Source organism: Heterodontus francisci, chromosome 6 (genome assembly GCF_036365525.1).
Source record: "Heterodontus francisci isolate sHetFra1 chromosome 6, sHetFra1.hap1, whole genome shotgun sequence".
NCBI classification, from domain to species: domain Eukaryota; kingdom Metazoa; phylum Chordata; class Chondrichthyes; order Heterodontiformes; family Heterodontidae; genus Heterodontus; species Heterodontus francisci.
In genome coordinates, this window is record NC_090376.1 from 34,936,828 (window position 1) to 34,953,209 (window position 16,382).

A 16,382-nucleotide genomic window follows, 5' to 3' on the forward strand; every position below is an offset into this window, starting at 1 on the left:
TCTGTAAGGATTTTTTGAAAGTGAAAATTTTCAAAATTGAAATCATTTTAAGTAGTCATCTGTTCAAAATTTATCTAATAATTTCTTCCTCCAAAATTGAAACTGAAATTACAAATTTGAAGCAAAGAAACATTATAAAGATTGCGTGGTGATTATAAGTATGAGATTGCTCTGTATGGTTGATTACTAATGTTCAGTTTAACAAATGATTATTTCTGAAATATGTATTTGATCAACTTTAATGGTTTGCGTATGTGCGTATATATATTTATATGTATATACCTCCGTAACATCACCCCAACTTGGCCCCTTTCTCAGCTCATCTGCTGCTAAAATACTCATTCATGCCTTTGTTACCTCTAGATGTGACTATTCCAATGCACTCCTGGCTGGTTTCCCACATTCTATTCTCCGTAAACTTGAGGTCATGCAAAACTCTGCTGCCTGTGTCTTAACTCGCATCAAGTCCCATTCCTCTATCACCCCGTGCTTGCAGACCTACATTGGCTCCGAGTCAAGCAAAGTCTTGATTTTAAAATTCTCATCCTTGTTTTCAAATCCCTCCAAGGCCTCTCCACCCCCCTCACCCTGCCCCTGCTCCCTATCTCTGTAATCGTCTCCAGCCCTACAACCCTCCAAGATATCTGCGCTCCTCTAATTCTGGCCTCTTGAGCATCCCTGATTTTAATTGTTCCACCAATGGAGGCCATGTCTTCAGTTCCCTAGGCCCAAAGCTCCGGAATACACTCCCTACACCTCTCTACCTCTCCAGCTCGCTTGACACTCTTTAAAACTGAGCTTTTGGCCATCTGACCTAATATCTCCTGTCATAAATATTTTGTTTTATAATGCTCTGGTAAAGCGCCTGGGGACATTTTATTACATTAAAGGCGCTATATAAATATAAATTGCTGTATAATTGAATGGGGCTCTAAATTTAGACATTTTACTTGATTACAATCTTGGTTACTTGCTAAACGTCATTTGTTCATTTAACAGCAGTAGGTAAACTTTCAGTATTGAATTGTTTGGAATTAATTGTGTTGGAGAACCGTTTTGAGTTTCTCAATGGCTTAAATAGAATATTCAGCTCTACTGGAGTGTATTTTATTGTAAGATGAATGTTGCTTGAATTTATATAGCGTTATCACGTTTGGAAGGGTGTATTGTGGTAACAGAGTGATTCCTGACAACGACGCGACCCACTGACGACATCAGAGTGCACCAAGTTGTGCAGATGCGCAGCTACATTTTGCTAGGACTAAGTGGCGCGTGTGTGGGATGACGTCATCGCACAGCCCCAACGGCACCGCGTATTCGCGCCTGGTCCATCTTCGCGCATGCGCGATAAAGCGGCATCGGGTATCCAGCCCCCCCTCCCACACTCAGCTGGAGGAAGCGGCTGAATGGGAGACTTTGAGGCTGGAGCTCGATCCCAATCACTCGCTCCCACCCCACTGGCCACTCTCCCCCCTCGGCAACTCGCTTCAGGCCTCGACGCTTCCTCCTCTCAGCCGCTCACTCCAGACCTCGCTGCTCCCCCCCCCACTCCCCTGGCCAATTGTTCCTCGCTTCACGCCACCCTGCTGTCCGGCCGCTCACTCCCCCTCCAGCCGCTAGCTCTCGGCCACTCGTTCCTACGTCACCCCTTGCGGGCCTACCTTGCTTCTTCGGGCGGCATGTGGAGACTGATCAAACGTAGGAGCAAGTGGCTGAGAGGAGGGAAGCAGTGCCGCCTAGAGCTAGCGGCTGGAGGCGTGGGGCGGTGCGGGGAGCGAGCGACCGACCAGAGAACGGGGTAGCGATAGCAGCAAACAGTCAGCCAGGGGAGTGGGGGGGGTGAGCAGTGAGGTCTGGAGCGAGCGGCCGGTGCGGAGGAGGGGGAGAAAGTGAGTTGTCGAGGGGGGAGAGCAGCTAGTGGGGCGGGAGCTAGTAGCTGCGTTCGGGTGAAATCAGTCCTGGTCAGTCATATAAACGAATCACAATAATGAATTGGCAGCGCATTGTATACTCTGCCTGATTTTCGATCGGGGTGACAATTCACTATCTTCCAATGGAAATTCAATCATAAAATTCCTTTTGTATTTAATAGGATTACTGGAATATTAAATGGATCTGAGGATTACAGTTAGTATCCTATAACTATATAGTAACATGTTACTGGGCTTCTATCCAACTTACTGTAAGGTTAGTTTGCTAGAGTGATCTAGCCCTAAGCATTTCCTGTGATAAATTGAGCAGCGCCATCTTTAATCCTGGCAGCTGCCTGAACATCGCAGACACTGACGTTCCTGTTGAAGAGCCTGCATTTGCGCATGTGCAAGTACTGCGCCCCTAGTGGTTGCGTTGTCAGCAAACGCAGCCTTGTGATAAATGGATGTTTTTGTCAGGAATGGTCAAATGACCTATTGCAATACAAGCTCTCAGTATCTTAGGATGATAGCTATTTTGCACTGTCGTGCACTAATTCTGTCCCTAAATACTTCTACCATTTCTATGGAGTGGTGTCCAACAATGAGCACTGTGCTTTTATTCCTATTCCTCTGATTATTATGAGTAGTAGCAATTCAGTGGAGTTTGTATTGCCAAGAGAATGTGGAGTTCATCCTCAGCATTGGGGCAAATGTACTGAAAAATTTACTTTATGTATTTTGGATTTAACTTAACTTTAAGCGTTCAATTCCAGAAAGTAATTTGTAACTCTTTAAACTGGTTTATTTGTTGTCTTACTTATGAACTGGTTTAATTTGGTAATCGGTTTATTAATTGATTGCATATGTGATTGGCTGCCTTTTTCCCTGCGGTAGTTGAGATATTGAGCTGGATTTTTGTTTTAAGGTTGGGGTCCTGATGTTGGGAGCAGATTTGTGTCCCATTCTCACAGCGTGTTGGAAATAGTCACTCAACACAGTTTTCAAAGGAAATGCCCTTTAGTGGCTAGAGGGTGCATTCGCTGTCCAGTTGAGGATGGCGGGTGGGCTCCAGAAGCTGGGGGGCCAATGTGAGGCCCTCCAACACTGAACCTGCTGCAGCCTGCCAATGCAGGTAAGGGAGGGAAAGGGTGCCTCAAGGTGGAAGCGTCCTTTCAGCACTTATTTTTTTTTTACAAACTTTTTAAAGAAGAAACGGCCACAGCTGCTGGACTGTCATTGTGGCCTTGTACGTATGGCGGCTGCGCGGGCCCGGGGGGGGAGAGAAGGCCTCAAATTGATACTGGGGTGCTAGCCCACCTCCCCTCTCCCCGCCTCAGGTGGGCTTCCAAAATCTAGCCCAACGTGTAAGTAAGATGTTATAACTTTGATTTAATTAGTTGGGCCACGATAGATGAAGAATTAAGTCTTGAGGTGCACTTGCATTCACGTTGCATTTGAAGGATTAAATTGCTAAGTTTTATGTTTAATTTTATTCTTATTTTCAAGAGAAAATAGTTCAGTTTAATATGGGGACAGCCTATGATGTGCAGCACCTGCCTGAGGCCTTTGACGTTTTGTGTATTCAGTCAACTAAATTTCTGAGCAATGTCTTCAAATTCTTGTGCTCAAGCTCAAGGTTTTTGAACTTGAACATTTTGGTACGTTCCATCCATATGAATGGATGAAGGGCTTTTGGAATGTCAGCAGGTGGTCATCCTGTAAGTAGAGGGAGTGCGTGAGAAAGCAAAGTAGGTGATTATCGGAGTAGGAATGTTGAATTGACAAACTGGTATTCAGTATTGATTACCCGTTACGATAGCAATAACTTAGAATAATACAACAGTAAACAAAATTATGGACTAAAATAAAAGCAAAATACTGTGGATGCTGGAAATCTGAAATAAAAACAAGAAATGCTGGAACCACTCAGCAGGTCTGGCAGCGTCTGTGGAAAGAGACGCAGAACACAGACGTGTTCCGAAGAAGGGTCACTGACCCGAAATGTTAACTCTGCGTCTCTTTCCACAGATGCTGCCAGACCTGCTGAGTGGTTCAAGCATTTCTTGTTTTTATTAAACAAAATTATGGCACTGGAATAAGTAGTTGCCAGAAGGGAAGCTGAAGGGCAGAAATATCAGGGGAATTCCATGGACAAAGACGAGAGTGGTCCTAAAGGAAGAGTGCTAAATCAGGGGAAGGCCAACTATACCAAAATTCGGCAGGAGCTGGGGAATGTAGATTGGGAGCAGCTGTTTGAAGGTAAATCCACATGTGATATGTGGGAGGCTTTTAAAGAGAGGTTGATTAGCGTGCAGGAGAGACATGTTCCTGTGAAAATGAGGGGTAAAAATGGCAAGATTAGGGAACCATGGATGACAAGTGAAATTGTGAGACTAGCTAAGAGGAAAAAGGAAGCATACAGAAGGTCTAGGCGGCTGAAGAATATCGGGAATGTAGGACCAATCTGAAACGAGGAATTAAGAGGCCTAAAAGGGGTCATGAAATATCTTTAGCAAACAGGGTTAAGGAAAATCCCAAAGCCTTTTATTCATATATAAGGAGCAAGAGGGTAACTAGAGAAAGGATTGGCCCACTCAAGGACAAAGGAGGAAAGTTATGCATGGACTCAGAGAAAATGGGTGAGATTCTAAACGAGTACTTTGCATCGGTATTCACCGAGGAGAGGGACATGACAGATGTTGAGGTTAGGAACAGATGTTTGATTACTCTAGGTCAAGTCGGCATAAGGAGGGAGGAAGTGTTGGGTATTCTAAAAGGCATTAAGGTGGACAAGTCCCCAGGTCCGGATGGGATCTATCCCAGGTTACTGTGGGAAGCGAGAGAGGAAATAGTTGGGGCCTTAACAGATATCTTTGCAGCATCCTTAAACACGGGTGAGGTCCCGGAGGACTGGAGAATTGCTAATGTTGTCCCCTTGTTTAAGAAGGGTAGCAGGGATAATCCTGGTAATTATAGACCGGTGAGCCTGACGTCAGTGGTAGGGAAGCTGCTGGAGAAGATACTGAGGGATAGGATCTATTCCCATTTGGAAGAAAATGGGCTTATCAGTGATAGGCAACATGGTTTTGTGCAGGGAAGGTCATGTCTTACCAACTTAATTGAATTCTTTGAGGAAGTGACAAAGTTGATTGATGAGGGAAGAGCTGTAGATGTCATATACATGGACTTCAGTAGGGCGTTTGATAAGGTTCCTCATGGTAGGCTGATGGAGAAAGTGAAGGCGCATGGGGTCCAAGGTGTGCTAGCTAGATGGATAAAGAACTGGCTGGGCAACAGGAGACAGAGAGTAGCAGTGGAAGGGAGTTTCTCAAAATGGAGACGTGTGACCAGTGGTGTTCCACAGGGATCCGTGCTGGGACCACTTGTTTGTGATATACATAAATGATTTGGAGGAAAGTATAGGTGGTCTGATTAGCAAGTTTGCAGACGACACTAAGATTGGTGGAGTAGCAGATAGTGAAGGGGACTGTCAGAGAATACAGCAGAATATAGATAGATTGGAGAGTTGGGCAGAGAAATGGCAGATGGAGTTCAATCAAGGCAAATGCGAGGTGATGCATTTTGGAAGATCCAATTCAAGAGTGAACTATACAGTAAATGGAAAAGTCCTGGGGAAAATTGATGTACAGAGAGATTTGGGTGTTCAGGTCCATTGTTCCCTGAAGGTGGCAACGCAGGTCAATAGAGTGGTCAAGAAGGCATACGGCATGCTTTCCTTCATCGGACGGGGTATTGAGTGCAAGAGTTGTCAGGTCATGTTACAGTTGTATAGGACTTTGGTTCGACCACATTTGGAATACTGCGTGCAGTTCTGGTCGCCACATTACCAAAAGGATGTAGATGCTTTGGAGAGGGTGCAGAGGAGGTTCACCAGGATGTTGCCTGGTATGGAGGGCGCTAGCTATGAAGAGGGGTTGAGTAGATTAGGATTATTTTCATTAGAAAGGCGGAGGTTGAGGGGGGACCTGATTGAGGTGTACAAAATCATGAGAGGTATAGACAGGGTGGATAGCAAGAAACTTTTTCCCAGAGTGGGGGATTCAATTACTAGGGGACACGAGTTCAAAGTGAAAGGGGAAAAGTTTAGGGGGGATATGCGTGGAAAGTTATTTACGCAGAGGGTGGTGGGAGCCTGGAACGCGTTGCCAGCGGAGGTGGTAGACGTGGGCACGATGGAGTCTTTTAAGATGTATCTGGACAGATACATGAATGGGCAGGAAGTCAAGAGATACAGACCCTGAGAAAATAGGCGACATGTTTAGATAGAGGATCTGGGTCGGCGCAGGCTTGGAGGGCCGAAGGGCCTGTTCCTGTGATGTAATTTTCTTTGTTCTTGTCAGTATGGTGGTTTACTTCTAAGGTTCTAGTGTAACATAGATGCAAAAGATTTTGCAATGGGAAAGAAAGCAGTCGTATTTCGCATCGAATCCAATTACAGAGGGAAAAGAATTGAGATCCTGCAACGGGAGTTATAGAAATTTGGAGACCAATCACAACAGGTCATCAGTGGTTGTAATCTCAGGTTTAACCTGCTAGTCAGAGTGGGGTTAGCAGGATAAGGGCTAAATGTGTGTCTGGACAGATTGTATTGGAGGGAAGAATGTCAACCCTCTGCACCCCCCAACACCCCCTTCCTTTCCTACGGCACCTTTCCACGCAAGCACAAGAGATGCAATGCCTGGCCTTTTACCTCTTCCCTTTTCACCACCCAAGGCCCCAAACAGTCCTTCCAGGTGAAACAACGATTTACTTGTACTACTTCCAATTTAGTTTATTGTATTCGCTGCTCGCTATGTGGTCTCCACTACATTAAGGAGACCAAACGCAGATTGGGTGACCACTTTGCAGAATTCCTCCGTTCAGTCCGCAAGCATGACCCCGAGCTCCCAGTCATCTGTCATTATAATTCTCTATCTTGCTCCCACTCTGACCTTTCTGTCCTCGGCCTGCTGCAGTGTTAATGAAATAGTACGCAAGCTTGAGGAACACCAACTTATCTTTCAATTGAGCACTTTACAGCCTTCTGGACTCGACATTGAGTTCAATAATTTTAGATCATAACCTCTTCCCCCATTTTGTTTTGTGCTTTTTTTTTGCTGTTTTGGTTTTCCTTTTGTTTCTTTTTATTGCTTTGCAGTTACCCTGCCATTGACACCTCCTCACATCTTTAGTTTCTTTACTTGTCCCATTACCACACTCTTTGCACCTTGAAATCTTCTGTAATTTAATCTCTCCAGCCCTCCACACTATCACAGCCTCCTCCCTTTCAGTTGCTGAAAACCTATTGCATTTCTAACTTATCTCAGTTCTGATGAAAGGTCACATACCTGAAACATTAACTCTGTTTCTCTCTCCACAGAAGCTAGGAGACCTGCTGAGTATTTCTGGCATTTTCTGTTTTTATTTCAGATTCTTGGGGCATTGGGAACCAGTTTGGAACAAGAGTAACCTGTACAGGATAGGTGGCTTCACATTTGCTCAAGGCTGGGACCAATGTCCTTGCTGGGAGAGTAGCTAGTGCTGTGGCAGAGGGTTTAAATTAACATGGCAAGTGGAGTGAACAGACAGGACAATGAAGAAGTAAAGGTAAACACCTAAAGAATAGAGAGGAAGATTTTTTAGACAGTTTAGAGAGATAAGCAAGAAAATCAGTACATTAATTGATTAAATTTATATTCCACAAGATAGACCGGGGTAAAGGCTATATCGGTGGTCAGAGTGAGGAACAGTTTATTTTGAGAATTTATCCTGAATGCTTTCTGTTTCTGTTCCAACAGGTAAGAATTGTTTGCTGCGTTCTGGGAAATGAATTAAGGCAGATAATTGACATGAGAGGAGGAGAACAATTAGGGAATAGTGACTTAAACTGCAGAGGAGTGATACTTGGTACTCTGTGTTGGTAGAAGAGTAAAAGATTTAAGCACCAGTAAAATTTACCTTCACATCTGGTCTTTTGCTCAACTGTGTAATATTTCATGGTCATTAAGAAGAATTTGATGTTTAATTATTAAATCCTTTCAGGAAGCAAATGATGAATATGTTTTTGAGTGGGAAGGAACAGATCAAGTTCATGCCTCCAAATTAACAATTTACCAGTCATCAGATGAGCCCCTCTTTTATGGTAAGATACAAATGACGAAGGACCCCAAACCAGAGGAAGAAAATGAACACTTGGTTACTCTCATCCCGTAAGTAGACGTTTGCTGCACAGCAGGATAGGAAATGAATAGGACTGGGACTGAATTGAGAGTTGTGTGCATACAGAATAAATGTTTTGGAGTAAATTTTTTTGTGCTCGGTTTAAAATCACTGACCCAAGCTGTAGCTTCGGCTGGGATTTTACCCTAGGCAGACAGGAGCCGGCCACCGACTGAAATATCGGTGGCGAACGCGCTTCCGCCTCACCTAGGCCTCCGACCTGTATTTTGCGGGTCGCCGGACTTTAATTGGTATGAGGTGGGACTTCCAGGCGGTGCTTGAGGTAGGAAGTCCCGCCTAATAGAGCCAGTCAGCAGGCCGGCAGCTCTCAGTCCCAGCACAGCCACTAGGCGGGGTAGCCACTGCTGGGACTGCACCCAGCAGCGCAAAGGTGATGTCGGGGAACCCCGGAATGCAGGTAATTTTTTGTTGCCTCGCCAGGGAGATCGGTTTGGTCCCGGCGAGGCAAGGGTGGTTGATTGGAGGGGGTGGGGGGGGGATTGGGGGGGCGTGTTGAGGGTGGTTGGGGCTGTCAGAAAGCCGCCTGCTTTTGTCAGGTGGCTTTTCTTGGGTCTAGGACGCCCGCTTGCCATCTGTAAAATCCACGTGGAGGCGGGCGAAGGCCCTTTAAGTGGCCACTTAAGGGCCTCGATTGGCCTGGGGCGGGCAGGCCGTTTTCTGACTCTGCCGCCCTGCGTAAAGTGGCGCCGGAGTGGGTCGGGAGGGCTCCCAGAGCCTTCCTCTCCATTTTTCACCACCCCATCCCGCACTTTGGGGGGCCATAAAATTCAGCCCTTCATCAATAAGCATTGTGTTTGTATTGTTGAAAAAAATTTCAGGGAGTGCCTTTTGTGTATTTTCCATCAGCTAAATCATGAAATTAGGCTTTCTACATCTTTTGTGGAGCTATCTGCTAGTAATAATTGCAGTACATCAATGGTGGAAGGAGTTGTACAACACACATGAACTGAAATAGTACACTAGCAACATTCCCAATCTAATTACTCTGGTTTGGAGAATTATAATTGTGCAAATTCGATACAAGTCAGACAAGATAGGTGGAACTTTCATTGATATTTTATATGTAAATCTATATATAATATATTAGTCTTGTGTGCATTTCCTTTAGAGGTCACACCAACTTCCTGTAACATTTACCCCATCATACTTTGTCAGTAATACCTTTGATATAAAACAGAATATTCTGACTCAACATGAGCAGTGCCACAAGGGTGAACCAGTAATAGATTTAAAATATTGCATTTCGCACCTCTTGTACTTCCGCATGTCATGCTGTTTTTGTCAAGCTTGACTGTCCTATTTAAAGCATACCAATCTATACTTACCTCCAAGACCAACAATGTACTCTCAGTACTATTTTAACTGAGGCTCATTCAATTTTGATTTTTAATGGTTTTGGTCCCGGTAGGTTTCTCCAGCATTTATAGCATTTCTAAAAATATTGCAGCAGGAACTGACTTTTGGTGGCAGTGATTGCTGTTTCAACAAAATAGAGCTGTACAGGATGGGAAAGCCAACAAGATTTTAAAAATCTGCGGGAGGGAGAGGAATGATTCGAGAGGCTGCATCTCGCCATAATTGGCCCTATTGAGTGCCCATAAGTCTTCTCACCATGCTCCTTACCATTGCTTCCCTTACCTATGTGCTCGTGGCTTAACTCCTGATTGCCATTCCTTCCTACAATCTCTCCTAGTCCCCACCCATTAGGAATAAATGGGTCATTCTCGCGTTGGCAGGCTGTGACTAGTGGGATACCACAGGGATCAGTGCTTGGATCCCAGCAGTTGACATATCAATGATTTGGATGTGGGGACCAAATGTAGTATTTCCCAAGTTCGCGGATGACACAAAACTAGGTCCCTCTGCATTTCAGAGCTCTGCAATCTCTCACCATTTAGATAATATGCTTCTTTTTTATTCTTCCTGCCAAAGTGGACAATTTCCCACTTTTCCACATTATACTCCATTTGCCAGATCTTTGCCCACTCACTTTACCTATCTATATCCCTTTGTAGCCCCCTTATGTCCCCTTCACAAGTTATTTCCTACCTATCTTTGTGTCATCTGCAAATTTAGCAACCATACCGTTGGTCCCTTCATCTGAGTCATTTATATAAATTGTAAAAAGTTGAGGCCCCAGCACAGATGCCTGTGGCACACCACTCGTTACATCTTGCCAACCAGAAAATGACCCAATTATGCATACTCTCTTTCCTGTTAGCTAGCCAATCTTCTATCCATGCCAATATGTTGCCCCCGACACCATGAGCTTTTATTTTCTGCAATTACCTTCAATGAGGCACCTTATCAAATGCCTTCTGGAAATCTAAGTACAATACATCCACCGATTCCCCTTTATCTTCACATGTAACTCCCTCAAAGAACTCCGATCAATTGGTTAAACATGATTTCCTTTTCACAAAACCATGTTGACTCTGCCTGATTACCTTGAATTTTTCTAAATGCCCTGCTATAACGTCTTTAATAATAGCTTCTAACATTTTCCCTAAGACAGATGTTAAGCTAACTGGCCTGTAGTTTCCTGCTTACTGTCTCCCTCCCTTTTTGAATAAAGGAGTTAGTTACATTCCCTATTTTCCAATCTAAAGGAACCATCCCCGAATCTAGGGAATTTTGGAAAATTTCAAACTAACGCATTAACTATCTCACTAGCCATTTCTTTTAACACCTTAGGATGAAGTCCATCAGGGCCCGGGCACTAGCCAGCCCGCAGCTCCAATAATTTGTTCAGTACCACTTCCTTGGTGATTGTAATTTTCTTGAGTTCCTCCCTCCCTTCCATTTTCTGACTTACAGCTAATAATGTTACTTGTATCCTCAATAGTGAAGACCAATGCAAAATATCTGTTCAATTCATCTGCCATCTCCTTATTATCCATTATTAATTCCCCATACTCACTTTCTATCGGACCAACGCACACTGCTAACTTTTTTCTTTTTTAAATATCTATACAAATGCTTACTATCTGTCTTAATATTTCTAGCTAGCTTTCTCTCGTACTCTAATTTTACCTTCCTTATCAATCTTTTAGACATTCTTTGCTGGTTTTTATATTCTGTCCAATCTTCTGACCTACCTCCCACCTTTGCGCAATTATAGGCATTTTCTTTAAGTTTGATACTATCTTTATCTGTTTTAGTTAACCATGGATGGCGGGTCCCACCCTTGGAATTGAAACCTACAAAATACTTAAAGGGATAGACAGGGTAGATGCAGATAAGATGTTTCCCTGGGTTGGGGAGTCTAGAGCCAGGGGACACAATTTCAAAATAAGGGGGAAGTCACTTCGGACAGAGGTGAGGAGAAATTTCTTTACTCAGAGGGTTGTGAATCTTCGGAATTCTTGAGCCCAGAGGGCTGTGGAAGCTCAGTCATTGAGTATGTTTAAAGCAGAGATTGACAGATTTCTAAATACAAATGACATAAGGGGATATGAGGATAGTGTGGGAAAAAGGCATTGAAGTGGATGATGAGCCATGATCATATTGAATGGCAGGGCAGGCTCGATGGGCTGAATGGCCTACTCCTCCTATGTTCCTATGACAAGCAACCATGCTGCCTTCCCCTTCCCTCTCTCTTCTATCACCTTTCCCTTCCCCATCCTCGAACAGCCATGCCTTGCTCTGTACAATAATCATTGCACATCTGTTTATGGATTTTAAAATGTACAATTCCCCATGTGACTCAATGATATCATGACCAAAGACTGTTGCCCGCAATGGCACACAAGGGAGAGCTGTAAGCAGAACGCATGCTCCCAAACTGCATCAAAGCAACAATTTAAAATGGTAGCAGGGAGGCTGAAAATAGAGATTAATAATCCCTTTTAAAATGTTTAAGATTATGAAATTATTCCATTGGAAAATGCAATATCATTTTGTTCAAAAATTGTTACAAATGCTATGATTCAGGAAGTTATGTCACAGAATTGCCAGATCTTGAGTGATTCAGAAGCATCAAAACATCATTTTGGTTATATAAACACTTCAAAACTACTTTGTAGTTGCTGAGTATTATTAGTTATAAGAAAGAAATGAAAAAAGCTTGGGTTTATGAAACCTGTTATAACATTCCAAAATGCTTTATAGTTGATGGACTACTTCTGAAATGCAACCACTGTTCTTTTTGGCAGAAGCAGCAGCCAGTTTGTCCTACAAGCACGAAATGAATGAATGATTGACCAGATAATCTGTTTTTAGTGATTGAGGAAAGAATGTTTGTCAGGGAACTAACTGCTCTTCCTCAAAGAGCCATAGGGTTTTTAAGTCCACCAGAGCTGGCATATGGGATCTCAGTTTCATATTGCATCTGAAAGATTGCATCTCAGTACTGCACTAAAGTATTAGTTGAGACTATTTGCCTATGTCTATGATGGGGCTTGAACGCATAACATTCTAAGTCAGAGTTGAGAATGTTAACTTGCAGAAGCGTGTTTGCATTTGAATAGTTTAGGAATTTACAGTTTCTAAATCTCAACTGAAAAACTTATTTTTGTATACCAGGTTCCCTATAGGTACAAAAGCAGAAGCTGACAGGTAAGTGCCCTTGTTTTTCCTCTCCTCCTCTACATACTCAATATTACAGAGTTTTCATAAGGTTTTACTGTTTAAAACCCATCTTGTTAAACTGCAGGTTTGTAAAGCAGTATTTTGAGGTTTTGCAGCAGGATGCCAAGTGCACAGTGAAGATTTCCCACAATTCAGCTGGCTCAGTGAGCCAGAGTCACTTGTCCCCTGGGAAAGAAATTGAGGTAGGATCACAATAGTATGTTTTACTATTTAAAGTTTGGATTTGTGCTCAATTATTTCTTTCCTTTTTTTAAATCTGCCTATTCTCTTGATATATTTACCCATCGTATTGGATAGTTTGTTTTATTGAGTTTTTTTTGCTGAAATTACAATTGAAATGTGTTTTTAAAAAATATATAATTTATTTTGAGTAGCAAAACCCCAAGTTTCAACAGCCTCTATGGTCCTTCCCCAGTTTCTACAGAAAGATGAATCTGAACATAAACTAATTATGTTTGTCCCGCATACAAGTCCCTGTGGGACTGTGCAGTCTCTACTGCTCCCAATTCCAGTCTAAAATTATGTTTTTTTCCATTTAAAACAAAACTAATATTTATATATAGCTGCTGATTTGATCTTGAAAGGGCAGCTTTTTTTAATGTTGATTAATAAACTGAAGTAATCATGTTACTACCAGTGGGTTATTTTATTGGAGAAGATACAAAAGGCTTTAGTGTAGACAAAATCTAAGTATTGTGTATGGCTACATGTAACTACATACACATTAATAGTAAAAATCAGTGTTACAAAAGAAGTGCTATAGATCGCGGTGTATAAGTAGACCCCCTCCCTTTTCAGCAACAACATGCTATACTCGCATTAGTATTCAACCTCAATTTTTTGCCCCACAAATGCATGTTTTACTTACCTTGTAATTGGGTGCAAGGGATCAAGCAGGCGATACAGGCTGTGTTAAGATGTGAAGGAGTTTAAGACACGCCCACAAAGAGCATATCCTGCGTGGCAAATAATGAAGAGATATGGGTCCTCCAGCAAAATTAATTAAGTATGAAGTTGTTTTCAAACTAAAAGTCGTAACATTTGCTAATTTGTCAAATAACTGCTGCAGCGAAGGAATTTGGTGTTGGTGAAAAACTGGTGCGAGAATGGAAGACGAAGAAATCCACCCTGAAGAAGATGCCCGAGACCAAATCTGCCATGAGAACAGGGAGTAATCACTGGCCTGATCTTAAGTATGTATCAGAATGGGTCCTTGAAAATTGTCAAAATGGTTACATCGTCACCAGAAATGCAACGCGTATATACGCAGTTATGTGGGCCAAATTAAACCCTGAGTCCAGCAAAGATTTCAGAGCAACAGCTAGTTTGTGCAGCTGCTTTATGGAATGAAAATGTCTAGTGTTGTGACAGAAGTCCCAGATTTCTTAGAGACTACCAAAAGACCTCTATGCCAAAATTGCCAGTTTCCAGTGATTCATTATCAGACAGTGGGAAAAACACAAGCACCCATTATGCCACATTGACAACATGGATGAAACGCCCATGAATTTTGATATGCCCAGCAATCGAACCGTGAAGTGGAAAATTTCAGAAAAGTTCTAGTGAAAACTACAGGACATGAGAAGACTAGATTCATGGTGGTACTAGCCTGCATGCCTGGCTGACAGAAATTAAAGCCGAGGGTAATTTTCAAGTGTAGAACCATGCAGAATATCAAGTTTCCTCCAGGAGTTTTTGTGCATGTCCATGACAACAGTTGGATGGATGAGGATAGAGTGAAGTTATGTATCAATAATGTGTGGAATAGGCGCCCCGGTGGCCTACTTAAAGAATACAGCTTGTTAGTGTGGGACATGTTCAGCTCCCATATAACTGATGGGATTAAGAGGTGCCTGTGAAGAAATAACACCCAGATCGCAGTTATACCAGGGGGTCTAACTTCTGAAGTTCAACTTTTGGATGTGTGCTTCAACAAGCCATTCAAGGATCATGTTCGCACTGAATGGAATAGGTGGATGGTTGATGATGGAAAAACCTTCATAGAGAGTGGAAATATGTGCGCTGCCCCGCTTGATTTGTGTGGTTTTGTCATCAAATCGTGGGATGCTATTAGTGCATAAACTGTCATCAATTCATTCAAGAAATGCAGAATATTCAATTCAGTGGATGGAGATGAAGATGATTTGTTGTGGAGGGATGATTACAAAACTGAAAGTACCACATCTGATCCAGTGTGGGATCCTTACGATGATGCCATAGCCAAAGTGACTCAATGAATTCGATGAACTCTATGCGTCAGATGCCGAAGACAATGCGTTTGACGGGTTTTAAAATGCTTTGATTGTGATTAAAGGTATCTTTGTAGAATTAATTTATCCAATAAACAGTGCCACATTAATTTAATATAAATTACCAGTGTCTTTTTTTCACATTTCAAAATGGCGACCACCCACACTGGCAGATCACATTTTATACTCCACATATGTCAACCTCCATTTTTGGAACCGTATTTGGAAGGTTCAAAGGTCGACTTACCTGGATGATCTACGGTAGTCAGGACTGCTCCAGTGTTACATAGCTATCGCTGTGAGTTTTATTGCTCGTTTTGCAACAGTAATAACAGTCTTCGTATTGATGGGAACAAAGTGTGCAGAGGATGGAAACTATTGGACTGTGTTACAACCGAGGCAGGAGGAGTGCTCTGTTTTTCTAGTTCCATTTCTCCACTGGTCACAACATATGTTTAAATGTTTACCCAGTTATTAATACAGTCAAGCATAGACTCTACTCTTTATCCAAGAATAAAATATGCCAACCAGATTTCTTTCATAAACAACAAAATTATCAGTTTATTATAAAACAAGACTTAACCAGTAACAAAACAGCATTAACACACAGATTGAAATATGAAAGTTCCCTTTTACCTTAGCCCCTCACACATATACACACACACACAAACACAAAGTTAACCAAAAAAGAGATTTTCTCTTTAGAGCTCTGTTACAAAATAAAAGACAAAAAGAATACTTTAGCCATATACTTGCTAATTCTTGAGGAAAAAAAGAGAAGATTTGGAAAGATGTCAGTTGTCCCTTTTTGGTTTGGCATCCCAGATATGCGTAAACAGCTGTCACTGGGATCTTTCTAGAATAGTTCTTTTCAGGTGACGTTGAAAATCAGTTTGGTAGGCTTTCTAGGAGAAATGTGACAACAGGGTTCCTGGCAAGCTTTTCAGGAGAAATGCGGCAACAGGGGTTTCTGGCAGGCTTTTCAGGAGAAATGCAGCATCAGTTTCTCTATTTCTTACATTTATTTCTCAGGAAATTCTCAAAGAGATGGAAGAGGGTAGGGAGAGGGTATTGATGGTGACTGTTCTCTTGGCTGGTTTTCCACAACTGCCTTCAAAACAATTCACATCCCAAAACACTCTCCAATGCAAAAACAATATCTCAAGAGTCAAGCCTCCTGACCCTTATAAATCTTGACCTCTCACTTCTCAGTAAACATCTCCCCCAAGTCAGAAAGCCCCTGCTGAGTATCTGAAGACAGGTGACTTCCAGTAAATGTTGTTTTCAAACAAGACTTCTGTGTCCTTTCAATGACCCCAGTAAAAAAAAAAGCATCCGTAGAATCCTTTCAGTTTTTCCAAATAAAATGATGTCCTTAATTCTAAAATAT

General features: G+C 42.5%; 1 protein-coding gene across 7 annotated transcripts in view; it reads left to right on the forward strand.

Moving 5' to 3' along the window:
- supt20 (SPT20 homolog, SAGA complex component) overlaps positions 1-16,382 on the forward strand; it is an 81,926-nt gene that overhangs the window by 21,615 nt on the left and 43,929 nt on the right. For all 7 annotated transcript variants that reach the window (XM_068033461.1, XM_068033456.1, XM_068033457.1 and 4 more), the window contains exons 14-16: positions 7,956-8,122; positions 12,678-12,710; positions 12,808-12,925. In XM_068033461.1, coding sequence (XP_067889562.1) covers positions 7,956-8,122; positions 12,678-12,710; positions 12,808-12,925 — 318 coding nt within the window. The remainder of the gene's footprint in view (positions 1-7,955; positions 8,123-12,677; positions 12,711-12,807; positions 12,926-16,382) is intronic.